Source organism: Camelus bactrianus, chromosome 22 (assembly GCF_048773025.1).
Source record: "Camelus bactrianus isolate YW-2024 breed Bactrian camel chromosome 22, ASM4877302v1, whole genome shotgun sequence".
Lineage (NCBI taxonomy): Eukaryota > Metazoa > Chordata > Mammalia > Artiodactyla > Camelidae > Camelus > Camelus bactrianus.
This window is the reverse complement of record NC_133560.1, coordinates 29,539,484-29,565,783: the sequence shown is the minus strand read 5'-3', so window position 1 is coordinate 29,565,783 and position 26,300 is coordinate 29,539,484. Positions and strand designations below refer to the sequence as shown.

The 26,300-nt window shown below is 60.8% G+C and overlaps 2 protein-coding genes across 17 annotated transcripts in view; both read right to left on the bottom strand.

The window, feature by feature from the left end:
* Nucleotides 1–347: 347 nt before the first annotated feature.
* CACTIN (cactin, spliceosome C complex subunit) lies at nt 348–14,197 on the bottom strand. Its single transcript, XM_074351128.1, has 10 exons — nt 13,985–14,197; nt 11,279–11,765; nt 8,513–8,608; nt 7,874–8,019; nt 6,899–7,061; nt 6,704–6,818; nt 3,431–3,623; nt 2,705–2,827; nt 2,309–2,592; nt 348–1,837 (listed from the first exon to the last, which is right to left on the bottom strand). The coding sequence occupies exons 1-10, from the start codon at nt 14,143–14,145 to the stop codon at nt 1,347–1,349; spliced, it is 2,259 nt and encodes a 752-aa protein (XP_074207229.1). The 5' UTR covers nt 14,146–14,197; the 3' UTR covers nt 348–1,346.
* Nucleotides 14,198–15,866: 1,669 nt separating this feature from the next.
* PIP5K1C (phosphatidylinositol-4-phosphate 5-kinase type 1 gamma) overlaps nt 15,867–26,300 on the bottom strand; it is a 61,177-nt gene continuing 50,743 nt past the window's right edge. For 7 of the 16 annotated variants that reach the window (XM_074351124.1, XM_074351113.1, XM_074351114.1 and 4 more), the window contains 3 exons: nt 26,194–26,226; nt 25,012–25,116; nt 21,323–22,985 (listed from right to left, as the gene is read on the bottom strand). In XM_074351124.1, the coding sequence (XP_074207225.1) occupies nt 22,517–22,985; nt 25,012–25,116; nt 26,194–26,226 (607 nt within the window). In that variant the 3' untranslated portion in view covers nt 21,323–22,516. Of the gene's footprint in view, nt 18,677–18,964; nt 22,986–25,011; nt 25,117–26,193; nt 26,227–26,300 lie in introns of those variants that run through there. The other 9 variants (XM_074351123.1, XM_074351120.1, XM_074351121.1 and 6 more) reach the window with 6 other exon arrangements.

The window sequence follows — 26,300 nt, the reverse complement described above, 5'->3', positions numbered from 1 at the left end:
ATCCCCAGACCCTGCTGCGCATCGTCCCCCTGGCTCTGGGGAGCAGCTACTTCCCTCCCGCGCCTGTGTCCGAGTCTGGGGCGTTTATGATCGCACCCTTGTCCCGGGAGACGAGGCTGAGGGTCGGGGGCGAAGATGGAGGAAACCCTGAGACTACACATTCCCTAAGGGACTACTATTAACTATTTTTAGGTGCTGTGGTTGCTTTCAAAAGGCCGTCTTAGCTGCCTACTTCCTCAGTTGTGCAGTTGTGCCGTGGTTAGACACGTCAACGGTGGGGACAGCTGGGTGTGGGTGTGGGGGCAGGAACGCTAGACCACCTTTGTAGCATTTCTGAAAATTTAAAATTATTCTAAAATAAAACATTTATTAAAAAAACATGCAATCTCACCAGTAGACCAATTAAATGAAAATAAACAGGATTCCACCCCCCTCCCCTACACCTAAAAAAGTCTGCAGAGAAACCGCCTGCAGTGCTTCCAGACGGCGCGAGGGTCTGGGCGGGGCCCGCCAGAGCTCCCCCACTTTGGGCTGGAGACGTGTACGTAAGAAAACATGAAATCTGCTTCTGAACTCGGCCTGCCTGGTGGACTGCTGACAGTCGGTGGCTGGCTGAGTGGTCGTACCTGTCAGGCCCGCGCCTGTCCCCGTCCGAGACGCGGGGACGAGGAGGGTGGCTCTGTGGTGGCTGGGAGGCAGCCCTGAGGAACACAGCCGTCCCGCTGTGGAGGGACGCCTGAGGGCCCAGGCCAGGTGGGGCACCCGGGAGCCCCTGTGCTCAGTGGCTGTGGAAGGATGTCCCAGTGACCTTTGGTTCCCAGACCTGAGGGTGGAGGAGACCGACCTGGCCAGCACCAGGAGTGAGCTGGGGGGACCGCAGAGCCCAGGTGTCCCGGATGCACGCTCCTGGAACATGCACTCACGGGCCCGAGGAAGGCAGCCTGCGGGAAGGGCCTGGAGCTCCGGTCCTGCCGGTCTTGCAGCTGCCAGCTGTGTCTAGGGACTGATCGACGACCTGGACTCAGTGACCTGCCCCTGGTGAGCCCCCTGCAGCCCTGGCTCAGGGCACGCCATGTGAGGTCTGTCTCAGATGGGGCTTGGGCGGCGGTCAGAGAACTGAGGCCGGTGGACACGTGCTGGGTTCCCTGGGCTCTGACAACCCCATCAGCACCCCCCCATCCCATCGCCCCCTCAGCTCTCTGAGGCGGGCTCTCCCGTGGCCCGTGCTCACGCCGGGGAAAGGGAGGCCCTGTGAGGACAAGGCCCAGCCAGAGGGGACTGCAGGCCCCTCATGCCCCCTGCCAGCTCTCTGGGTCCCAGAGGGGGTCCGAGAGGAGGCTGGGGCGTCACCGCCGGTAGCGGTAGCGCTTGAAGTGGAACCAGAGCTGGAAGATGCCGTTGGCGAACTGGCAGCGGAAGCCGTGGCGGTGCGAGTACTCCCACTCACGGTTGACGATCTTGAAGGCGATGTCTTCGTAGGGCGGCCCGGCGTGGAAGCGCAGGGTGGCGAAGTCCTTGTTGTCGGGGCAGGCCTCCAGGAAGTACTCGGGCGTGGAGCGCTTGTCGATGAGGTCGGGGTAGAAGATGTTGAACTTGTAGCCCTGCACGATCTTGGGCGGCGGGTTGTCGAAGTCGTAGTGCGTCTGGTTGTACTTGTTCCACTCAAAGCCCGTGTGCACACGGTTGAAGAAGCGTGGCTTGCGCGGCCGGTACTTGTCCGCCCACAGGTAGGCCTTGCCGGTCAGCGGCATCTCCACGCTGAACTGTGCCTCGTCCTGGCCCATGCCCTCCTTGGCCCGCCGGAAGAAGATGTCCTCTGCGCTCTCGCTGGCGTCGCCTGTGGGTGGGGCACGTTAACCTGGACCCGGCACCGCCACTGCCACCCTCCAAGCCCTCCTGCGAGGGGAGCTGAGGCCCGCTGAGGGGCAGGCCCCCAACGCTCCCCCTTCCTCCTGGGCGGGCATCAAACACCATGCGCCCCTGTGAGTTGGCTGAAGTGCCAGGTGGTCAGAGACCCACAGGGGGACCTCAGGGAAGGGGCCTCTCCCCAGCGACTTTCTCTGTACGGGTGACGATGCCCAGGGAGGCCAGGGCCCCGGCCAGCACGTGGTGTATGGAGCTCGGAGCGGAGCTGGGCACAGAAAGAAAACCTGCCATCCCTGTGTCCTTGGGACCCGCCGTCCCGCCCAGAACAAATGAATGGGCGAGACAGTGAATGAGCCTCTGCTCAGAGAGGATCAGGAGCAGGTTCCCCATCAAGACCCCCTACCGGGCGGGAGCCCCCCCACCCCCCCGCCCCCGCACGCACCTGTGACCTGGAGCTGCTGCCGGGACAGCTGCAGGCGCTGCAGGTCCTCGTCTGGCTCCAGCACGTGGGCGTCCAGCGGCAGCTCGTGGGCCGTGAGCAGCCGCGGGCTGTACTTGCCAGCATCGTAGTCGTCCAGGCTCTGCTGGATCAGGTCCTCCTCGTTGAGCACCGCCTCTCCGTCCGCCTCTCCCTCTGCGGGCGCCGCCCCTTCCCCCTCTGGCTCCGCGGGGCCGCCCTCTGAGGAGGGCCCAGGTGGGGTGGGGGCCGGGTCCTCAGGCTCCAGGCTGCAGAGAGAGGGCTGGACTGAGCCGGGCGGGCGGGCGGCCGGTGCGGCCCAGCCCCTTCAGAGGCGGGCAGGGCCCCCAGCCTGGTGGGGTTGTCCAGCTGCTGGCCTACCTGTGGCTGGGAGACCGTGGCTCCTGCTTGAGGATGGGGAACAGGGGCTCACTCTCCACCCCTTGCTCCTGCTTCAGCTTGTACAGCTTCTGCCGCAGCACGTCCTGGTGCCGCTCGCGGAGCCTGGAACACAGGCCAGGTGGTCACCCTGACACTCCGAGGGCAAGGAGCGCCACCCCCCAGGCTCTCTCATGACCACCCCTTCTTGCTGCAAGGACATGCAGACTGAGAGGGCAACCAACCAGTGGCCATGGCACAGACGGAGACCCTGACAGGAACGGCCAGTCGAGGGCCCAGGTTTTGGTCACAAGGAAAATGGGACTCAGGGCCACAGACCCCAGACAGCCATCCCTTGGCAGAGAAGTGGCAGGTCCCTGTGCTCGGGTATTCACACGCAGGCATGACTTAATGGCTAAGCTGGGCTGGAACAGGACACAGGCAGTGAGGAAGAGGATAAATTTAGCAGCAACTGCACTTGACGGCCGACAAGCAGTGTTTACATGGCGGTGCCAAGCACGCCAAGAATTTGTATACTGGGGTGTGGGGCCTGTGGAAGGTGGGGGACAACGGCCTCAGGGGCTTCCTGTGATGTCTGCCGACCCAGGGAAAACAAAGACCAGGTGCTCAGCAGAGGCAGGAAGGAAGTCAGGCAGGCTGCTGGAGGCCAGGCGGGGCCCTTCAGGCCGTGGCGCTGGCCTGTGGCTCCCGGGAGAGGCCCCTACTCACCTGGCACGTGCCATGTGGGCGCGCAGCTGCTGCAGCAGGCTCTCCCAGTAGCCCATGTCCAGGTTGGGGCCCCCGGCCCGGATCTTGCCCTCGATGCCCTGGAAGATGACCTGCAGCTGGCTGTACGTCTTCCCCTTGAAGACCGACTGCACGTCGGAACTCACTGAGGCGTTGACCCCCTCTCGCCGCTCACCTGCAGTGGGGTGGGGGCCATTCAGTGCGGGGCTGGGCCCAAGTCCTAACCCCTTCACTCTGCCTGTGACAACCTCAGCCACCAGGGGTCCTGTCTCCTTCCTGGTCTCTGGTTCACCCCTGACCCTGGCTGGATCCTTCTACACCAAGCTGGCAACAGTGTGGACGCTGGCTGGGATGGCTGACTCCCTGGGCCTGAGGGAGGCCAGGCAGGCATCTCTCAGCCCCTCCCAGTGAATCTGACCTTAACTCCAGCCACCACTGCCCACCCTGAACCATGTGGAACCAGGAGGGTTTACCTGGCAGCCAGACCCTCCAGAATTCAGATTCTGCTCTGCCAGTCCCTGCTGTGTGATCTTGGGCAAGTGGCTCACCTTCTCGGGGTCTCAGTCTCCCCCTCTGCGAAGCCTAGTGGGACTAAGCACGTGAGTGCTTAGCTGGGCCTGGTGTAGCATGCGAGCTCCAGGCGGCAGGACAGCGCTTGTCTCCCAGGCGCTGCAGGACGTCCTGATGCCGCCCTGAGCTAAGCGGGCCCCTCTGTCCTGCAGGGCAGTTTGTCCTAGCACCTGTCACGAGCTGGAGTGCCCAGGTACATGTCGCTCCCCCTCTAGACTGAGAGGCCCCTGAGGGCGAGGCAGATGCTGCCTGACGCTACCTCTCCCCCGCACATGGGCTTCCTTGTTTGTTGCTCATTAGACACCAACGTGTGGGGGTGTGTGTGTGTGTGTGTGTGTGTGTGTGTGTGTGTGTGTGTGTGTGTGTGTGTGTGTGTGTGTGTGTGTGTGTGTGTGTGTGTGTGTGTGTCCCCGCCCCAGAGCCTTTGTCTCCTAGATCCCACCTGTCCTCAGTGCTCAGCAAGAACAACCCTCTTATTGGGAAGACTTCCCTGACCCCCACATTGCTCCCTTGGCCTGCATGTCGGATTCGTGGCTTCCCAAGGGCAAGGGCCTCCTTGGGCCTCTGGCTGCCATTTCCCTAGCACTGTGCTGGGCCAAGGGGAGCCCAGTCTGCAGCTGCTGGGAGAATGCGGGGGCAGGTGACCACCTTGTGTTCTCTACTCAAAGCCGGCTTCTGCGACCCCTGCCAGTGGACAAAAGGTCACAGCTGATCAGACAGGGTGAAGAAAGACCTCAGTCCCTTCCCAAGCTGGGAATCAGCATCTGGAGGCTCCACCCTCCGCTGGGCTACCAAGCAGCCTGGCCTTAGTCTGCAGCAGGTGCAGGAACATCGTGGGACCAAAACCGAACTTGGTGATGACTCCCACACCCAGCCAAGCGGAGCCGCATCCTGCACTGACTCAAACATAAGCTGGGCCTGTACTCGCTCAAATGGACGGAGCCACCGGTGAAAACCTACAACCTTAACAGACAGCCCACACGGGTGCCGCTCCCATGGAAGCCATGGCTGCTAAGCCACTGCTGATGGCCACCAACAGGCCCGGCTGAGCACCCTCTGGGTCAGCATGTCAGGAGACGGCAGCACGGAGGGGAGACGGGAGGCCCTCCCTGTTCGGGTGGGAAAGGGCATCTCCTCAGAGATGCCCACTGGGAGGACCCACTGGGTAGGGTGCAGGGGAGTCCGGGGACCCGCTGGGGAGGGTGTAGGGGAGTCCAGGTGCATTTTCTACTGTGCACCTGATTGTACAGTTAGGATTTTCTAGCTACAAAGAGAAAAAAAAGAAAGAGAAAAGGGGAGGGGAGGAGAGAAGAGGAAAGAAAAGGGTCCAACTTAATTTGAAAGGACGAAGAACAGCACCCGCGGGCGGGACTCCGGGAGCCATGGAGTCAAACCTCCAGGCTCCCGTCTTCTCCTGGAATCAGGCCAAAAGAAGAAATAAAGCCACACACACACTCTTTGAGGGCACCTGGAGCCACCTGGGACCCTGACCGTACCATGTGATGAAGGAAAATGCACAGAGGGGCGACCGACGTGGTAGAAGGAGGGGAAGGGAAGCGCCAGGGGGAGGATATGGACTAGGTTCGTGGGGAGCCCTGGACACAATGTCCCTCCACGCTTTTCTGCAGCCCCAGGGTTGGGGGGAAAGGCCCTGCCCCTGGAGTTCCAGACCCGTCCTGCAACCACCGGCTGGAGAAGATTCCTGGCGCTCCAGACGCCACGACTTCCTGCCTCTCCCCAGAAGTTACTGGAGGGTGCGCCCTGCCCCATCCTGTCCCAGGGCCCTGCAGCGCCCTCCCGGCCAGCCCACTGCCACCAAAGGAAATGTTTCTGGACAGGCATTTCTGATGACAGATATCCTTCCGTTCCCTGGAATTACTTACAGCCACGCTGCTAAATGGGCTGAGAGAAACAAAACCCCGCTTACAAAGATAGAGGCTATTCCTCATCCTCCTAAGAGGAAGGGAGCTGCTCGACCACCCCGTCTGAGCAGCAAGCATTTGCACAGGAGGGCGTATGTCCTCGGCCACTGCGGGTGGGCAATGAGAGATGGAGCTTGGCAACGTGGACTTAAGACCCCCGGGAGCTGGACATCGTTAAAGCCGGCGGCTTCAGGGGGAGGGACTGCCGCGGCCACCTGAGCTTTTAGAGAAGTGGCTCTCAACCAGAGTGGACTCCATCTCCCCCCAGGGGACACCGGGCCATGTCAGGGGGACATCCATGGCTGTTATGACCAGGGGGCTCCTGGCACCGAGTGGGTGGGGGCAGGGAGGCTGCCCACCGACCACAGCGCCCAGGACGGCCCCCCCGAGAATGGTCTGGGCCCAAACCGCTGCCGGGCGTGCCTCCCTTGCCATTACACGCGTGCACTTGTTTTGATGAAAATAGTTGATTGAAAAGGAATGCGAGATTACAAGCGGTCACGCCAAGTGGAGGTGGGTCCTGCTTTCCCTCAAATCGACTGAGCCTCTGGCAAAAGCTTGGAACCCAAACCAAAAAGCCCCCCTGGTGCTGCTCCCACAGAAGCCAAGCGCTCAGCCTGGAAGCCCGTGGGCGCTGCGGGGTGAGCCCCTCCCCCTGCCAGAGAGCCCCTCGCGCAGGGCTGGCCGTCCTGCTGCCCAGTGCTGCCCCCTGGCGGCTCCCAGCAAACCCAGATGTGTGCCCGGGCGGCCCAGCCCGCGTTACCTGGGCCCTTGCCCGAGGCCTCGAGCTTGCGGAGCTTGGAGATCTCATCCTCTGTGATGACGGTCATGTCCCGCCAGAAGTCCACATTCTTGCCTTGCTCCAGCTCCATGTACACCTGGGGGTGGGGGCGCAGAGGGCGGTGAGGGCCTGCCGGGGCCCGGGCGTGGCGGCGGGGCCCGGCGGCGCTGGCAGTACCTGGATGTCCTCCAGCAGGTCCTCCATGTCGGCCACAGTGAGGCCGTTGAGGAAGGTGTAGGGCTCGTGCATCTCCACAGCCAGGTCGTCGTCCTCGGCGCTGATGTACTTGGCCAGCAGGTCGATGGGCTTGGCCCGCCCATCTCGGATGCGGATCTTGGAGCTGCCAGAGAGCCGGGGGCAGGGTCAGAGCCGGGGGTGGGCTCGCCCTCCTGAAGACCCTGCCCTTGGGGATTGACTGGCACAGGAGCCAGGGGTGGAGTCCCTCCCGCAGTGGGTGGTGGACAGGGAAGGCTTCCTGGAAGGGGGGGCATCAGTGGAGGAGGAAGACAGGGCAGTAAGAAGGCACAGGCCCCGCAAGGGGCAGAGGCGGGAGCGAGCGTGGGTGTGAAGAGCAGCAGGTGGGCCGGACAGAGGGACAGAGAGGACCGCCCCCTTCCAGCAGACAGACCACCTGGGTGAAAGATCCGGAGCCTCAGGGACGCGCGCCAGAGGCTGACCCTGGTTCAACCGCAGGGAGCCCCGTGCCCAGGCAGGTCTGAGCCCCTGGGGGCTGGTGCGGCTGCGGACAGCACGGCGAGCAGGTGCCAGGCCCAGGGCTCAGACACCTCACGTGCCTTTGGGCAACTCATGACGCCCCAGGAGCCTCACTTCCCCGTCTGTAAATGGGGCTGGCTGGCGGTGGAGAGGGCCTAGTTAGTCAGTGTTGGCTGGGCACGCGCACCTCTACCAGTAGCGGGGTTGCACGTCCCTCAGCACCCGGCCCCGCGGGGCAGTGGGTGTGACGAAGAAACCAGAAGAAAAGTGGCAAGCACGAGGCAGGGGCAGGCACCAGAGAGGGGTCAGGGAGGGACCCCGAAGAGGTGGTGGGTGGAAATTCACGGGGCAAGGGGGCAGCTGGGGGAGCAGGCTCTGGGCTCCGTGCCCTGGGGTCCAGGAGGGGGTTGGGGGGTGGGGCCCCGCCCGCCGCCGCACCGGAGCTTGGCCTGCTGGAGATGGAAGTTGTCCTCCTGCTCCTCCCACGTCTTGAAGTGCTCCGCCTCCTTCTCCCGCTGCAGCATCTCCAGCTCCTGCTCCCGCATGGCCTTCTCCCGCTCCCGCTCCAGCCGCAGCTGCTTCACCTGGGGGTGTCGGGGAGGATGAGGGCGGGACAGCACACGACGGGGCTCCCGTGGGGTCTGCCCCATGCCCTCTCAAGCCCTGGGGCTCCCTAGGGTCAAAGTGGGACTATAACCAAGGTCTGGCCACAGCCTCCTGGCCCCAGACACAGGAATCGGTCCAGGGATGCCTGAGGCTCTGGACAGACCCCGGGGACAGAAGGGGCTGTCTTCTGCTCGAGACACAGGAGCCTGGAGTGGCCACTTCAGCCACCCTGCAGAGAGCATCTCAGAGCAAATCCCAGAGGCTAACAGAGCTGAGGTGGAGGGAAACAGCTCTCTGGAGTCACTGCCTGGGCCCCCGGATCCAGCTGTGCCTGAAGCCAATGACCCCTGGACTTTCCACGTAACCCGATCAGGCCCCCCTCAACGTAAGCCAGGGTGAGCCAGCCCTAAGCCCTCAGGAGAGAAGGGGAGAAGGCGTCTGGCCCTGCGCGGGGGCCCGGGGTGCCCCCACCTTCTGCAGCTCCAGCCGGTTGTCCTCCTGGATCCGCTTGTTCCGCTCCTTCAGCTCCTTCTCCTCCAGGTGGCTGATCCCCTTCTTCTCCAGGGCCTGGAAGGGCAACCACAGCCCGCTGAGCAGGGACACCCCCCCCCCATCACCCTCCCCAGGACCACGGTCTCTGAGACGGAGACCCACCAGGCAGAGCATCTGCGTAAGGAGAGCGGGGCTGAGAGAAGAGCCCTGCCCACGGCCACCGCCCAGCTTCCACGGAAGACACGAACCCCTTACCACCTGCAGAATCAGTTCAACGTGCTCCACAGCGAGGAGCGCCCTGCCCTCTGCCCTGAGACGTGCGCTGAGACACAGAGAAGCAGCAGCTCCCCAGCCCTGGCAGGATCCGTGAATCTCTCACACACAGGAGCCTTACTTGCACCTGCTGACTCTTGTTTTACACAGAAGCCCAGCTGCACTGGCCTCAGCAGGTCAGACCCCGGGCTGCTGCGGGGAGAGGTGGAACCAGCGACTGAACAAGAAGGCTACAAAGGTGCACTGGCGGGGCTCATGATGAGCAAAGGCAGAGCTGCCCCACTCAGACCCTGGGCACAGCGCGCGGGCCCTCCTCGTCCCTGTCCTCACCTGCTGGAGGGTGCTTGGAGCACTGGCTCCTCAAGTCCCCCCACCCCTCCCAGCATCATCTTACAGTCATTGCCCGTGCAGTTGCGAGCCCTGTACTTCCTGTCACCTCCCCTGGCTCCGAGGGGTGCTCAAGGATCCCCGCACATGGAAACACGCACCTCAAGTGTGACCCGGGGCTGCCTGGCCTGGGGCCACCCCTTGGCACCTATGTGGCTCCTCAGCCTCCCCAGCCCTGGCCTGGGCCGGGCGCCATGTTTTACACAGGCGGGCAATGACCACGCTCCCTGTGTCTCCAGCCACAAGGAATAGGAGCTGAGGGCCCAGACAGGGAGCCGGACAGCCTGGTTCAAGTCCCAGGCCTGCCATTCATGACCAGCTTAGTGTCCTGATGCTGACAAGGCTGCAGCAAGGTGGGCTGATGTGCAGATGGACACACAGAGCGCCCTCTGAGCCACGCCAGGTGCGGAGGCATGTTTCTGTGCAACTTCCACCCCACCTGCCCGGCTGCCTCGAGGACGTGGGGACAAGACATGTGACGCCACCAGAACTAAAGAGGCCTCAGCGGCTGAGTGGGGCCAACCCCCACGTGCTTCTCTCAGGAGGGCCGATGAAGGCCTCCGGACCAGGAGACCTCTCAAGACCAGCTCATTCATTTGACATTTAGAGAGCACCTACTGTGTGCCAGGGCCTGGGGACAGAGCTGGCCCACAAGCTCACAGTCCAGCAGGAAATGCACCGTATAAAGCAGACGTGTGTTTAGATGTCGCCTTTGCAAAGAGACCTTTCTGGAGCTGCGTATTTAAACTACAGCCGCCGTGCCCTCCTCCTGCCCCCAAGCCTTCGTTCTCTCCTCTGTGGACTCAGCCAATTCACTTATTTACAGCCTGTCTCCCGCACCAGACTGCTGGCCCCACAGGAACAGGGGTCTTTGTCTCTGTTGCTCCCTGACACACGCCCAGGACCCACATGGAATCTGGTACCCAGCAAGGTCGTGATTCACGGGCTTGTTAGTAAAGCACTAGGAAGGGAGAGGCGGTACCTTGATAAAGAACACCAGGACCCAGGGGACCACGGGGGCCAGGAAGGCCTCTCAGAGGAAGGGGGGACGCGGCACCTGAGATCTGAAGGCTGAGTAAGAAGCAGCCGTGGGAAGGGCTGGGGAGTGTTCCAGGCAGAGGAATGGTGAGTGCAAAGGCCCTGAGGTAGGATGAGCTCCGTGTCTTCAACACAGTGGCAAGGATCTGTGCCTGGAGCATGTGTGGTAAGCGGGAGACACCTTGACTTTGCTGGTGCCCGCCCGCTCTCACCCTCCCCCACTGTGTCAGGTTGAACTGTGACCTCCAAAAAGGTATGTCCATGTCCCAAAACCCGGAACCTGTGAACATGACCTGATTTGGAAACAGGGTCTCTGCAAATGTAATTAGTTGATGTCAAACCGGATAAGCCCGGGCTCTAATCCAATGCCTGGCATCCTTACAAGAGGAGGGAAATCGGGACACACAGACACAGACAAGGGAACGCCATGAAGACACAGATGCATAGGGAAGGCAGCCATGTGACAATAGGGGCAGAGACGGTGAGGGATGCAGCTATGAGCCAAGAGTGGCCAGCAACCCCCAGAAGCTGGAAGAGGCAGGGAAGAGTCTCCCCTAAACCTGTAGAGGGAAGGAACGTGGCTCTGCAGACACCCTGATTTTACACTTCTGGACTCCAGAACTGTGAGGGACATTCTGCTGTTTTAAGCCCATGCCCAAGGCCATGGCTGGCAGGGAAGCGACTGGTGCGTGATTGTCATCTCGGGAATGAGATGACAGCTCTGAGCCGACTGAGCATCTGTGACTGTGGGATCCCATGGGCAGGCGGTGACGCAGAGAACCTGTTCTCCAGGCACATCTGAGGCCAGGCTGAGTCTGTGGGCCCAGGGTACCTGAGATCTGACACTGCAGGAGACAGTCAACACCACAGAAGCTGGCATGTGCGTGTGTGAAATCACTCCGAATGGCAAGGTACAACCTGGGAACGTGTGCTGGCAATGCTGAATAATGTCTTTTAAAACAGAATGCGTCAATAGTCTACGAAGCGAGAACCAGGAGACGGGGAACGGTGCCAGCACGGAACGGCCGGTGGCCCCGCCGGGCTCACCTTGTTCCAGATGAAGGTGCCCAGGAGGTTGTTGTCGCCGAAGGGGTTGTCGGTGTTGGTGTAGCCCATGTACTCCTCGCCCCAGCCCATCTTCTCCCGCTTCTTCCTCTCCTTGGCCTCCTTCTTGGCCAGCCGGCGGGCGCGCTTCTCCTCGGGCGTCTCGAAGGCCTTCATCAGCTCCTCCTGCTGCTTCCGCTCCTCCCGCAGCCGAAGCCGCTCCTGCAGGCTCTGCTGCTGGCTCAGGGCTGCCGCCGCCTCCCCGGGGCTCCGAGAGCGGTCTGGGGACGCAGAGCCGGACGTGGAGGAGCCCGGGGACCAGGAGCGTGCCCGCCGGCGGCGGTGGGCCCATCGGCCCCGCTGCTGCTGCTGCCGGTCATCACCCGAGTCGGACTGAGAGGACCCGTCCTGCACGCGCCATCGGGGCAGTGGGGGGCTCCGGCTCCGCCTGCCTCGCCGCTGCCGCCACCGCTCTTCATCTGAATCCGACCTGTGGAGGGAACACCGACTGCCAGTCGGGCATCTGTTCGACAGCTGTTTCCTGGACGCCTGCTGCATGCCAGGAGCTGTTTGAGGTTCAGGGGATATAGCCGTGATCTAAACATTGATGGTCCCTGCTCTGTGGGGCTCACATCAACAAGTAAGCACACAGTGTGAGACCAGATGGTGCCATGAGCCACAAAGAGTGTGGGTAGCATTAGAACCTGGAGGTCAGGGAGGATCTCCGTCAGGTGGTGACACTGGAGGAAGTGGGAAAGGAAGCCATGAGGAGATCTGCGGAGACAGTGATCCAGGGAGATGGCACAGCAAGAGCAAAGGCCCTGGGGCAGGAATTTGCTTCGCATATTCAAGAAGCAGCAATCAGGCCTGTGTGGTTGAAGCAGAGGGAGCAAGGGGGAGGGAGGGAAGGGAGGTGGGCTCCCTGATGGTGCAGGAGCTATAGGCTCTGTCCAAGGTGTCAAGGGAGGGCTTACAGGAAGAAGTGGTGTTTAACTGTCCTACAGGACTGAACTGGTGTAATATCGGCAGGAATAAAGAACCATGGAAGGGTGCTGTAAGCAGGGAAGGGAAGGGAAGGGATAGAGTCTCAAGATCATATTCTTTAATGTTGGGGGACTTTGAGCAACAAAATTTGCCTTTATCTTGTTAAATGCTCTACCTATTAAGCTCACATCAAAAAGATCTACATCACAAAACCCAATTATTTTGGAGTCCTTAGATACAAACTACAAATCTGGTCAAATCTTCATAAATGACACTGGCTCTAATGATATATCTAGGGTGGCTGGTTCTTATGAATAATTAAAACCATAGGAAATAGTAGATGAAAAAAAAATTCAAAGATGATAACAAGACTTACTGCTACACATGAATCAATAAGAAAACATCAACACCAGGGACTTAACCCAGAGCTAGCAAACTTTTCTCTGTAAAGAGCTCGGCAGTCTCGGGCACAACCACTCAGCTCTGCTGTCACACTGCAGAGGTGGCCACGGAGGTTACATGAACAAACGGGCATAAATTTGTTCAATAAAATTTTATTTCTGGACATCAAAATTTGAATTTCACATAATTTTCACATGTCATGAAATACTATTCTTTTTACTTTTCTTCTCACCGTTTAAAAATATAAAAACTATTCTTGGTCCACAGATCGTGGTTTGCCAAGCCCTGGTTTAAGCCATCTCTTTAATATTTCTGCTGCTTATATCTTCCAGGAATTCCTGGTGGGAATGATCTTATGAGACTCAAAAGGAAGAGTCACTTTCTCAACCTAGAGAGTGATTAGCTATGTCTGACTACAGCCACTCTGGCTATGGTGAGGAGACAGGCTGAAGGGATGGAAGATAGCACATGCCTGGAGAGGCTCCACGGACATCCGGAGGACGCAGATGAGGAAACCTGGGCCACAGCGGGGCAGGGACTGGCCTGGGTTTCAGTCAGTTATGGGCTGAGCCAGCACTGGGACCCAGGTCTGAGAGTCAGTGCCTATCACGGTTCTGGTTCCTTTGTGCTGGAGCAGACTCAAGCAAAGTCTGGCCAGGTGCTTCATCTTCAGAAAAAAAAGGGCTGTGGGCCGAGGGGAAGCTGATCCCCAAGTCCTAGGAGTCAACTGAGTCCTGCCACCTACCATCAACAGTTCTTCTCTCTCACATCCCACCTTTGTTAGCAAGTGTCACTTCTGCTTCTGAAATTCCTATCAAATCTACTCAGTTTCCCACTGGTCCTCCCCTCAGCCTCCCTCTCCTGAAGGCCATCATCTTCTGTTGCCTAGACAACGGTAGTATCTTCCTCCTCCCTGGTGTCACTCCTGCCTACCCTCTCAGTCCAAGCGAAACCAGCGGGACTTCTGCAAGGTAATCCAAACCGTAGCACTCCCTGGTTCAAAATCCTCCACAGCGCCCTACTCCCTCCAAATAACAATCAAACCCTTCACGACGGTACGCAAGACTGCACGATCTGGTCTCCCGTTTCCTCTCCAACCTCATCTACTCCCTTTTCGCCTCGCTCACTGCGCTTCTTGCTGTACCTGCAATCATCAGGTGCCCTGCCTGAAACGCCTCTCGCTTTCCTTTCACTGCCTGGTTAATTCCGACTCGTGCTCAGACGTCCCCTTCTTCAGGAAGTCCTCCGTGACTAACTCGAGGGTCTCCTAGCTCTCCGAGGGCTAGAGCCGGATCCTCAGCGCGGCTCACACAACGATCCTACCTGCGCTCCCGGCTCCTCCGTCTCCGCCTGCGCCGCCCCTCGTCATCCCGGCGCCGCCGGTTTCGCCGCCCATGGCTTCTGCTCCGACTTTGGCTCCGACTCCGCTGCCTTCGGCCCCTGCGACCGGCCGACCGTGAGCGCGAACGTGTGTCCCGACCCATCGGCTGGGACGGTGGCGGCGGGGGCGCTGACACAAATATCCGGGGCCTGTGCCGGGGGCCTTCCTCGCTCGCGGCGCGTGCCTGGCTGCCCCATCCACGCCTGAGCAAGGAGATAGGAACCCATCCAGACGCCCATCCTGCGCGGACTCCGATCCCCTATAACCTCTCCACGGCCCTTAAACAGGGCCTGCGTGATGGGCTCCGGCCGGACTCTCGCCGCCAGGGTTGGGGACTCGCTCTTCAGGCAGTACTAAGGGCAGCCCCAGATGGGGCCTCGGGCCTCAGGCAGCCAGAGGAGCTGTGGGCGGAGCAAGGGCGAACCAGGAACGGTCAGTGGGGCGGAACCTGGGGAGGCGGGACCGAGAAGCCTCTAAAGAGGGGAAGTGGAGCCGGCGTGGGCGGGGTCCAGGAGGAGGGATCAAGAGACGGCGGGGCCGCCGGGCGGGGCCGAGGGAGGCGTGTCCGGGAAGCGAGATCTCGCGGGCTGTGGAGGCGGGGAACCCTCCAGAGCGTAGATTAGAATCAGGGCTGCTCAAGGAGGCCAGGGGTGGGAGCTGGGACAGAAGCAGAAAAGCCTTAGATGTTGAGCTGACCTTCTGTGAGGGTCACCTTCATGCTCCACCACCCGCCGATGAATACCTCTGTGTTTCAGGGGTTAAGCTTAAAGAGAAAAGTACTTAGATAACTCCTTAAATTCCCCATCAACCCCATTTTATAGATGGAGACACTGAGGCTGAGAGGGACAGTTACTTTAACACCTTCCCTCTCGCCCCAATAAGGCAGCGTGGAGCTGGGATTTGAACGTGGTGGTCCAGCTTTGTCCTGCGGGTGCTGGCAAACCGTGGGAGGGCTTTGAGCAGAGAGGGATGAAAAGGGTTGCTAGGCTGAGTCCCTACAGAGCAGGTGGGCAGAGGCAAGACCACACCGGGGCAAGAGTGGAGACCTGGGATCTGAAGGACCCCGAAGTCCTGCTCTGAGCTCCCCTAGTCCACCCCAAAGGATAGTACTTAATATCTTAAGCCAACACTTTATAATACAACTTGCTAACACCACTCTAAATGCTAACTTAATATGCTCAGCTGGTGCCGAGGTGCAGGTGGGGGTGGTGGCAGGAGGGACCCCTTGATAACTGTCATGAGACGTGGGCTGTCCTGGTGACCGGATGGCCCACAACGTGATTTTCACAGTGCAGATGCGTCCTTGAGAGCATCTGAATACTCATCTCTGAATGCGAGGCGAGCGCACTCGAGATGACCCATGAGCCTAGTGTATAAATTGTGTCTGCGTCTGTGATTAAAATTGGGTTCCCAAGGGCTTGCTCACAGACAGGATCTTACTTTCAACACAATGTTTCTCAAATTCGCAGTCTGGGAGAAATATTTTCCCCTTAAAAGGGGTCTGTGCATTCATCCATTTGAGTGACTCTGGCAGGACAAAAACAAACTCCGGGGAGCGTTTGTTCCCTTGGGCTGGGCTGCACTGACGTCAGCTTTTAAAAGTTTTTCTGAAACTGACCACACTTCAATAATAAAATTAAAAAAAAAAAAAGTTTTTCCAAACTGAACTGAAACCCAAAGGAGGCCATGGCTACTGAGGCATTTGGGTTCATTGCTGTTATTTAAATATTTTGATTCTTGCTAAGGCTTCTTTCTGCTCTCAAACTCAGTCCTTAAACTCCCACCCAGAACACCAGAATGTGCAGAGAAGCAGAAAGAGGCGACTGATGCTTATTACCCGATTTATTAGAGAGATCTCTTCAACGTAAAAAGAGGGAGGCAGCTGGGCTGGGGTGGGGGTCTGGGGCTGCATATGGGTGTTACGGGGCCAGCAGGGGCTGCAGGGTTACAGGGGCGCCCGCGGCTCTGGGTTTGAGCGGGACGGCATCCTGTGCCCGAGGAGGCTGTGCTCCGGATTGTCACACACCAGACCACGGGGGCTGAGCACACGGGACCCCCGGAGAGAATTAAGACACACAAGGTTTGCAGTTTCATTGTGTTTCGAAATCAGTTCGGCCATAAAAATGAGGTTGGGGTGGGGACAGGTGATGCAACTGAACCACCAGAGAAGGCGGCTGAGGGTGCTCGTCCTGGGCTGGGGACCGAGGGGCTGCGGCGACAGTACCATGGCAAGGGACCCCGCCAGGATAGTATTGCACTGAGCCAGGTGGTGGAGGGAGGGGGCGAGAGGCGGCAGAGGACGGAGGCTGGCAGGGGATACATGGAAGGCTCCACCTTGTCAGTCTCAGAAAATGCCTTTCCTTTTTACAGTACGGCAATGCAGACAGTGCCCATGTTACTGACAGCAGCCGTCAGGGACGAGCCAGGACGGAATCAGCGAATCGCCACGGAAGAGCTGACAGATTACTATCCTGCGGCGGGGCGAGACAGCTGGGTGGGTCCAGGGCCCTCCTTGCGGAGGGCCTCGGGAAGGCCGTGAGTTCGCTGCACGTTATAAATAAGATCTTGCCTTCCCACCCTTGCCCTGAACAGAAGCACATGCCTTCCGTCGGCCCGGTCCAGGGACCACTTTGCATCCATATGACAGTTCTCTGAAAAGGGACAAAGAATGCAACCAACACAAAGCAGGGCTCCAAAGGGGTGTTCGTGACTTAGCGAAAGTTAAATGTCATGATATACAAGAGGTTTGCAAATTGCTCCAGGTCAGCCTCTGACCAACACTTTGCTCTGGGATTCACTCAGGGAAGCCTAGGGTGCTGAGTGCCCGAGGCTCCAGATGGCAGAGGATGACCTGGGCATGGGGCCTGCTGCTCTGGTTGTCCCCAAAGGACTCACCATGTCTCTGTGCCCGGACGCTGGGAGCTGGGTGGGGACTTCAGTATCGGCATCTGGGCAACACAACAGTCCCCTTTCGTCACCTTCAGACCTTGGCCCACTTAGCCCGCCTCCCCCCTCGGCAGGTAGGGCAGGGCAGGCACGGACTGGTGAAGTCCGGGCGAAGGACACTCCGGGGTGCGGACACTCTCTCCTTGGCAGGAGGGGAGGACACAGTTTTGCTTCTAGTCTGGGACCCTTGCAGGCTTGTTCTGACAGGTCCTCTTTGGGTCCTCTTCCCCAACTGTGTCCCTGGAGGCCCTGCTCAGAGCCGGGGTGCTGTCCCCGGGGCATGGCCTGATTCTCCAGGGGGCCGACGTGGGCCCTCCAGGCATACGAAGCGGGCAGTGTGAGGGGAGGCAAAGAGGGGCCCGCGCAGCAGGACAGTGGTGCGTGAACTTGCATCAGACTTGAAAAATCCAAGCTCCTAGACTGGTGGCTTCTCTAGCTGTCTCAGGTGGGGAGAATTCTTCCAGCAGGTGTCGCCTCCACTCGTAGCTGGCTCCCAGCTCCACCCATGCAGGCCGAGTGGGGTTAAGCCAAGTGGCAGGGGGAATCCATCTCTGATGTGTCATCTCTCAGGAGGCAGGAGAGACCCTGCAAAGCTGTCAGCCCCCTGTGGACACAGTGGGGGCTCCCGGAGACCACCCTGCGAGGCTCTGGGCCCAAGAGGGGCTGCTGCTGCTGAAGATGACAATCCAAAAACAACTGGTTTTCCGTAAGAATTCCTTACCCTATCCTTTAGTCTGCACCAATGTCACCATCATTTAAAAGAGAGGCTGCCCACCTCAGTCCTGGGGGCCTTTTACTGGAGAGGGGTCTGTTTCTCTGGGCTGGGAGGCCTGACTGCGGGAGCTCTACTCCAGGACACAGCTCTCTGGACATCCCGTAGCCCGAGGGCCTGGCTGCCTCCTCCCAGGGCTCAGAACTGTCTTCTGGAGAGAGAAGCCCACAGCTCTGAGCTCCACCGACATGGGGCAGCTGTGAGTCCACGTGGAGGTTCTAGTCTTGGTGGGAGAGTCCAGCTTGTGGTCACCGGGAGGCAGGTGGCGGAAACAGACACAGCTGGCAGGGGCGGCTGGGTGCAGACCACCCCCTCAAGGACGGTGTCCAGCTCGGGGCCTGGCAGGCACCGTGGGCGGCCTCCAGAGGTGCCCTGGGGACCCACAGGGACCCCGCGGCCTTTCCATCCTAGGCAGCCGTCCATCCCAGCTGGGACTCAGAGTGGATTCCAGCTGGGGCGCCAGGGCCACTGGGGCGCAGGTCCCCAGAGCCGAGGGCCTGCTCCCTCAGCAAGACACATGCAAGCACAGCACAGAACAGAAGTGCAGTGGAATGGAGTTTTTTCTTTTCTGTTGTGGGTTTTTTTTTCCTTTTTCTTTTTCTATAAAACACACACACACGTGTGCTGCCACCTCTGTGCAAAGAACAAGGACCCAAAATAAATACATGATTGGAAACTCAGGAGGGTTCACAGTATCAGGCGCAAGTAGTTGACAGGGAGCCGGGGCTGGGCGGGCAGCCCGGGTGGGATCGCTCTGCAGCCCGGGCGTCGGCGTCGTCGAGGGGAGGACGAGGGCGAGCGGAGGCCAGGTGGGCGTCTCCCGAGCTCTGGGCTGAGCGGGGTGGGCAGTGCCTCCAGGCAGCGGCCAGGGCAGCAGCAGGCGCTCCGCTCCAGGTCAGTGACTGCACAGGACTTACTGCGGAGACAAGGGGGCCGGTGAGGAAGCGGTGGGCTGGCTGGACCCCCACCCGCCAGGCCTGCCGTGGCCGGGTCTGGCCTGATGGCCGATGCCACGGGCCAGGGACCCCACGAGCCGAGGGCTGGACACGGGCCACCGCGCAGTGAGAGCCCGGCTGCCCCTCCCGCCCCCGGCCTGTGTCCCCATTGGTCCCGGGGGCATGTGGGGCCGTGCTTGCAGGCCCTCCGTGGCCAAGGCCCCGGGTCTGAGCCCCAGGGGCCCAGCTGGCCAGCCCGGCGCACTTACTGTGTCGCTCTCGCCGTCGGAGGCTGGGCGGGCCTGCGCGCTATAGTGGAGCGGGGAGTACACCCAGCTCCTCTCGTCGCTGGGCTGCAGGGCGGGCGGGCGCGCGTGCAGGAAGGGCGCAGAGAAGAGCAGGGTGCGAGGAGGCGCGAGAGGCGAGAGGGAGGAAGGAAGAAACAGAAATAAAAGAGGGGGCCCCCCAGTGCGGGACCAGTGGGCGGCTCAGCTCCTACTGCCCTCTCCCTGATGGGGACCTGCCCCAACCTGGACAGCCCTCGGGCTCGGCGGGGCTGAGTGGCCACCCCTTGCTCGCAGCGCAGGGCGGGTGGCAGGAAGCCAGCGGTGAATGGGGTCAAGGCAGGGCGGGCACAGCAGGGGGAAGGCGGGTGGGGCTGGGTTTGCCCTCCCCTACCCGGCAGCACCCAGACCTCCGACCCGGCCCAGCAGTACCCCAGCCTCAGACCCTGCCTGCCACATGGGCACTGGGGGCCACCAGCTGGAGCAGGGCTGGGGACCCGCTGCTGGGGGCCCTGAGTGGTGGGGGTGCTAGGGCACAGAGGGGAGCCCATTTTCTGATCTGGGAGGGCTTTCAGAACGAGAACACACAGATTTGCTTAGGGGAGACCAAGGAGTAGGCGCAGCAGGGCCAGGCCTGGGGCCAGGCAGAGTGGGGTCTGGCTGCCAAGGGGCAGCCCCAGCCACTGCGAGGAGAACGCACGTTGCCCCAGCAGCCCTGTCCTTCCCGGATCTGCTCCCACCTCCAGAACCCTCCCGGGCCTGGCGGCCTCCTCAGGGCCCCCAGCCGCCCTCTCCTCTCTTCTTCCTCTCCTGCTCCCCCCGCACACCGCCAGTCTTCAATGCCCGCAGCCCACGACCTGGACCCAGGCCGGAGCACACACCTGTCCTGACCAACCCCCGGGTGTTCCATGGCCCCTAAGCCCACCGTGGCCCCCCAGACCCACTCCTCCCTGGCCTGGTTAGATGACCACCAGCCAGCCTCTGTTTTCTGCCCCTCAGGGCCCGCCTGCGGCCTCACCCATGCCCAGGAAGCCCTTGCCTCTGCGTCTGCTCGACCCCCTCCTCCCCCTCCTCCCCGCGGCTCACAGGCCACTCCTTGCTCGCAGCTCAGCCCTCAGCCCAGGGCCGCACACCCACCAGGGCGGTGTCCACCTGTGGACAGATTTGCACAAAGGCGCCTGGGCAGCAGGACAGGCCCCCAGCGCAGGCCCCGCTCACTCCTTCAGGTGGCCACAAAGCAACAAGACCCCAGCCTCCCCATCCAGCTGGAAGCCTGGGAGGTGGGCTGGGCCGCCAGGGGCCACAGCAGACGCCCAGCGCTGGGGTGGCCGCCCTGCTGGGGCTCCAAGTGAGGAGGATGAGAGGGTTCGGGGACCCCGCGAGAAGCAGAAGTCAGGCCAAGGGCGTGCCCTCCCCGCACAGCAGGTTTCGGGGGCCAGCCCCTCTCTTGCCGCTCCCTCCCCTCCCCTCAGCCCCCAAGCTCCTGCTCCTGCAACGCCCCCGCCAAGACCGCCCTTCCTCTTCTGTGCTGGGAGGGCTGGGGAGGTGGTCTCCCCTCCTCGGGCTTGTTTGGCCTTGCCCTGCACCCGGTGATGCTCCAAGGGGGTGCTGACGGGGCTGGAGTGTGGCCTCAGGGGCCTCATCCTGAAAGCCAAAGTTTCACTTTAGGCCTTTGCCCTGTTCTGCCGTTCAAGTGCTGTGAGTCTCTGGTAGGTTACTTGACCTTTCTGGACCCGTCATTTCTTGCTCACGATGACAGTTACAGGCACTGACAATTCCACTGCTACACGATTTCCACATAGCAACCCATGCACCCTGTGTGGAATGTGTCTACTAGACACACAGGTGCCTGAAGTTTGGGACCCAGATCTTGTCTAAACCATACTCTCTTGGGCTCCTCAGGAGCCGTCTCTCGGTCTCTCCATCTATGAAATGGGTACGGAGACATGAGCTCCTCTCTCCTGCAGTTAAGATCCTGGCTTTGCAGCCCCTCCGCTGACCTGTGTGGCCTCCCACTTCAGGGGACAGAAGCCCCTTGACAGCCGTTGGCAGTGAGGTCTCAGTGAGTGAGAACTTGTCCACCTGGCAGGTCCCTGACTTGGGAGGGCTGGGATAAGCGGCAGGGGTGGCCAGGGACCTGGGGTCCGATGCAGACCCTGCCACGGCCAGGCCGGCCCCCAGAGCCCCAACTGTGAGCCTGCAGGCCCAGTGATGCCCTCCGCAGCGGGGATTAAGTGACATCACCACGAGAGTCCCGCAGCACGGCACCCTATGTGGGCGAGCGCGGCCAAGCTCAGCCACAAGACCCTTCTCAGAGGAGGAGGGCAGGCCAGCACCTGGGGCTCCCTGCTGCCAGGGCGTGGGGCAGGGGCTGGGCTCCCTGGAGGCCTGCCATGGTCACTTACAGTCCCCGAGGAGCTCAGCGTCACGGCCCGCAGTCGGCGATGCCGGGGAGAGTAAATCCAGTACCTCCCATCGGTGAACTGGGCGGGCCGGGAGGGCGGGGGAGGAAGCAAACAGAGGACAGGATGAGGTGACAGGATGAGGCCACAGGAATCTGGCGGGCAGTCAGGCTGGGAGGGCACCGGGCAGGGCAGGTGAGCCGACGGCCAAGCAGGAAGTAGGGGTGGGGGTCCCACTGGTCTCCCCCGCTGCCACATGTGGGGCCCAGATGCCCACTCGGGTTTCTGGACCCCAACGCACACGACAGAACACGGCCCAGGCCGCCTCACACACAGATCCAGAGAACGGCTGAGCTGATGGTGGGTGCGGGCCGCACACAGGGTGCACCCTGTACCCTCCAGACCGGGCAGGCGCCCGCACGCCAGCAGCACCGGCTTGGGAGAGAGCAGGGAGGTGCCAGTTACAAAGCCGCAGTGCTAGTGGGAGGGCCAGGCTCACCCAGACAGGCCCCGAAGCCCAGCGCCGGGCAGAGGGCGGACCCCCGGCTCCCCTTCCCGGGGCAGGGTCGGAGGTCAGAGGTAAGAACGAAGGTCTGGGAAGACGACAGGTGGCTGACCTGGTGTCTGGCCGTCTCTGTTGTAACTGGGACCATCTGACCCCTGAGCAGGGCCACCAGTGGAAACGGCTCCAGGATCCACTGTCAGGAGGGGTCACTGGCCTGGGCTTTGCAGGCTCCCTGACCATCACGCACCCAGCTCACCCAGGCTCCCAGCTCATCTACCTGCCTGCGCGTGGGAGGTATGAGGGGGACACACTCCCAGCTCTGGAGGGAGGTCCCAGGTCCCCACGCAGGGCCCCTTCCTGCTCGTCCAGGAGCAGCTGTGCGTCCTTGGCCCGTGAGGTCAGCGGTGTGGAGCCCACCTGCCCCTTGCCGTGGTGCCCAGGCCTTGCTGAGCATGGATCCCGCCCGCCGCACACATCACCCAGCAAGAGAAAGTGCGTGTCACAGCCAGCCCAGGCGGCCCCGGGGATCCAGGGCCTGGGCCTGCCCTTGGGCCGGCGGGGCTGAGCGCTTGAGGACTCCAGATGTTTCCCTGGGGGATGAGGTGGCACAGCTGGGGTCAGGGCCTTGACTCACAGCCAGATGTGGTCATGAGGCCTGGGGAGGATGGTGAGGGGCCCGGCGGTCCACACCGCCTGAGTGTGAGTGTGTGCAGGAGCGTGCAAGGACACCTGGACTGCAGTGCTGAAAGGTGAGCACACACGTGAGTCTGCATGCTGAGTGTGCGGGCGTGTAGGGGGGCACGGGTGCCCTGTGAGCATGTGTGCGTGACGTGCAATGTGCGTGTGTGTGAATGGGTGGGCACATGTGGTCTCGTGTGTGGGACGTGCTGAAGTGCGTGGGCAGGTGAGTGTGTGTGCACGTGTGAGTGCCAGCGGTCGAGGGCCCAGCGGCAGGAGGGGGCCCAGGGGACTTACAAAGTAGATGTCCGTGGAGGGAGCGTCCTCCTCGTCGGAGGCCTGGCTGGCGGGCTCGGAGGCCTGGCTGGCGGTTTCGGCTTCGACAGCGGCGGCAGAGGCGCAGGCCGGGGACGCCCCCTCTCTGGGGACAGGGGCAGGACACGGGAATCCTGGGGGGATGCTGCAGACAGCACGCTCCTCCCCTGCCCACAGCTTGGGACCTGCCCCACTCCCTCTCACCACAGAGACGAGAGACGCAGGAAGTCTGACCACGGGGATACATTCCAGTAAGTTCTAGTTTACACACAAAACAAACAAAACTCCCCCGAACACGGCTGCGGCCAGGGATCGACGTGCCCACACCTGTGGGCAGAGCCCGCTCACAGACCACCAGTGCCTCACTGGGCAACCCAGGAGATCATTTTCCTTCTTGGAGCCTCAGTTTCCACATCTGTAAAGTGGGGACACAGGGCACCCACCCCAAGGGGTCAAAACCTCTTTTTCCTCTTTCCTGGGCGCTCGCTATGCACTAAGCCTGTTCCAAGGCCTTGCAGGAATAAACCCACGAACCTCGTTGGGGAAGGGGGCTGCTGCTGTCCTGTGTTACAGAGGAAACAGGCTCAGGGCGACGGTGAGGAAAGAGCCCAAGGCCTCAGCTGGTGGCCGTGCGATCGATGCCTAATTCTCACCTCACAGTTCAAAGGCCATGAGATGACAGAGAACCTGTGACTGCGGGGAACTGCTTCTCCAGTCCTGCCTGAGGGCGGCTTGTTTGTTTGGACAAAGACTGAATGACACCTTACACTGTGAGACTTTAGTTAATGGCAAAAAAGCTGACAGTGGCAGGGACTGGTTGGCGTGTGCGCACACGTGTCTGCGTGTGGGGAGTAAGGACAGCATGCACCGGGAAATGGGTGCCCAGGGAACAGCGTGCTGTGAGTGCAGAGGAAAGTCTCCTCAAACAGAGCAGGAACTCCAAAAAGTATGCGAAACAAAAATTATGAGAAAGGCAAGACCGCGATGACGCAGTTACAGAATCAAAGAAACCACACAGACGAGAGACAAGTAAGGAGTGAACGACGCCACCAGTCACGGCACCGGACAGAGCGGGCTCATAGGGAACCGTCTGTCCTCTCACAGAGAAGACACTTTCTCCCTTATGTCCACAGACACGTCAAACAAACTTTGTATTTGACCTAAACACTTTCAATCTGTTAAGAAAAAAAGCATAGGTTGTTTTTAAGTCCGCTATCTTCAGTTCAAAACCTAACAAAATTAGAAGTACTAAAAAGGTAAAAAAAACCCTAAACATGCAGAATTTGAGAGACACCCCTAAAACCCCTTAGTTCAGTCTCCCCTTGACACTGCTGACATCGGGCAGGCCACTCTCTGCGGGGGCATCCTGGGCACGATGGGTGTGGACAGCGTCTCTGCCCTCCCCCACCCCCCCCACCCCCGATGCCAGGAACTCCCTAGTCATGACCACTAGGTGTCCCCAGACGTTGCCCAGGGCAGAACCACCCTCAGGTGGTTGGAAGCCACTACCTGAGTTCAAAGAGGAAATTAAAGTCACTAACCATCCACACACGGGCCAGTATAAAAGCACCGCTTTGTGGCAAAACCCAGGGGACGCGGCAAAAGCAGTGTGCACAGGGGAGGCACAGCCCTATGGGTCTCGTCACTAAAGAGGAAGGACCGTGAGCAGCCGACAGACGCTGGAGGGAGGAACGAGTGAGAACGCAGACCAGAAGCAGCGAAAGGGCAGACGTGCCCCGCGAGTTAGAGTGAATGAGATAAAAACAAAACACGGCAGGAAAAAGAGTAAGTCTCAGAGCGGTTCTCTGAGAACCCTGTGAGGCCCCGGCTGGCCAGCCCCCGGCAAGGCTACCAGGCGGAGAGAGGGCGGGTGGGAGGGAAGGGGCCTCAGACGGCAGGCGGCTCTGAGCCCAGAGGAGGCAACCCGTCCCCAGGACGAGACCCCGCCATTCCAGCATCCCGCGCCCCCTTCCCTGGGGCCCGAAGCCTGTGCCCGCCCCCCGCGCGTGGACTGCTTTTCCCAGCTTGCCCTGCGGCCAGCTGGCCACGTGACCGCGCGTGGCCACTGGGACCAGAGCAGGGCATGTACAGGAACCCATCAGCGCTACCGCAAGGACCCGGCGGCTACTCACCCCGCGTCCTCCTCCTTGGGGACCACGATCTCCACGCTGCATGCGGGCTCCACCTGCACCGTGATCTGCTGCAGGTCCTCCTCTGCGTGCACCTCCTCCTGAGGCCTGGAGGCAACGGGAGGCTGCGCCTCAGTTTCCTGCCTCTCTGTTCCCCCAGAAGGGCCAGCTGAGCTCCAGGCTGGGGCCAACTTCCAGTCCCGCTGGGAAGCTGGGAGACTCCATGAGGTGCGGCCTCTAGGTATCACTGGACCAGTGCCCTGAGCCAGCCCAGCTCATACCTGGCTCTCTGGGGACTAGAAGGGGCAGTGACTGATCGTCCACCTGGGGCCGTCCTGTGAGTCTGGCACTGGCAGGGGCACAATGAGCGAATGGTGGTCTGGATCCTGCCCACCCCGCCAGGTACCCACCTAGGGCCTGGACTAGGGGTTGGGCAGTTCTGGGTTTCCAGGCTGGGACCCCTGACATACATGGTCAGAACATTCCAGCAGCCAGGCGTGCAGAATCTCTCTGGGAGGCAACACCAGAGAGGAGACAGTGGCTGAGGTCAGAGCATGGAGCTGGACTGCAGTGGGCGAGCCTTCCACCAGATGTACCTCGTACCATGGCTGGTTTTCAACTGGCTGAAATTACCTCAAAAACTAATCACAGAAAGCAAGCTGGCTTCACTGCAGCCGTGTTACAGAGTCAAACAACTGGGGACAAGCCAGGTGTCCCCGGAGGACAGGCCAGAGCCCATCAGAGGGAGGGAATAGCCTGGGCTCCACCTGGTCACGCAGGGCCCTTCAGCTGGCAGGTGACAGGGCAAGGGGCGGGGGCCCAGCGTACATGCTGGTCCAGAGGAGGAGGGACAGGCCCAAAGGTGCCCTTGTCTAGACTTGAATGTCTCTGCAAAGAGCCAGAAGGTCTGTCTGGGGCCTGTGGACATGGAGGGGGAAGCAGCTCACTCTATTTCCTTTTGGATCTCTTAAAATAAAAAATATGAATAAAAAAGAAAGAAGAACCAACAAGCAGTGTGGGAGGCGGGACACAAACATAACCTGAGTGGAGATTCTGTGCAGTTCTGGAGCCTGACTTAAATCTGTGCCCAGGAAGGAGTGATCGGAGAGGGAGGGCTCTAGGCGGGGACAGTGGAGGAGGGGCTGCAGGGGGAGGGGGAGGGAGAGGGCTGGGGTCTCATCTCACCGGCCATCCTGTCCAGAGGACTGTGTGCGCCGCCTGCAGAGAGACCACAAACAGGTGGACAAGTGTGGAGACGCCCCGCCCACCCGTAGACCCCCCACCTGCCCCGG

Bases quoted from the DNA above. Each gene is read 5' to 3' on its own strand.
- CACTIN (XM_074351128.1), bottom strand. From the start codon at position 14,145: ATGGGTCGGGACACACGTTCGCGCTCACGGTCGGCCGGTCGCAGGGGC. The intron at 8,609-11,278 runs GTGAGCCCGGCG...TTGCCCTTCCAG, and splicing joins GCACCTTCATCTGGAACAAG to GCCCTGGAGAAGAAGGGGAT. The intron at 7,062-7,873 runs GTGCGGCGGCGG...GCTCTCTGGCAG, and splicing joins CTCCAGCAGGCCAAGCTCCG to CTCCAAGATCCGCATCCGAG.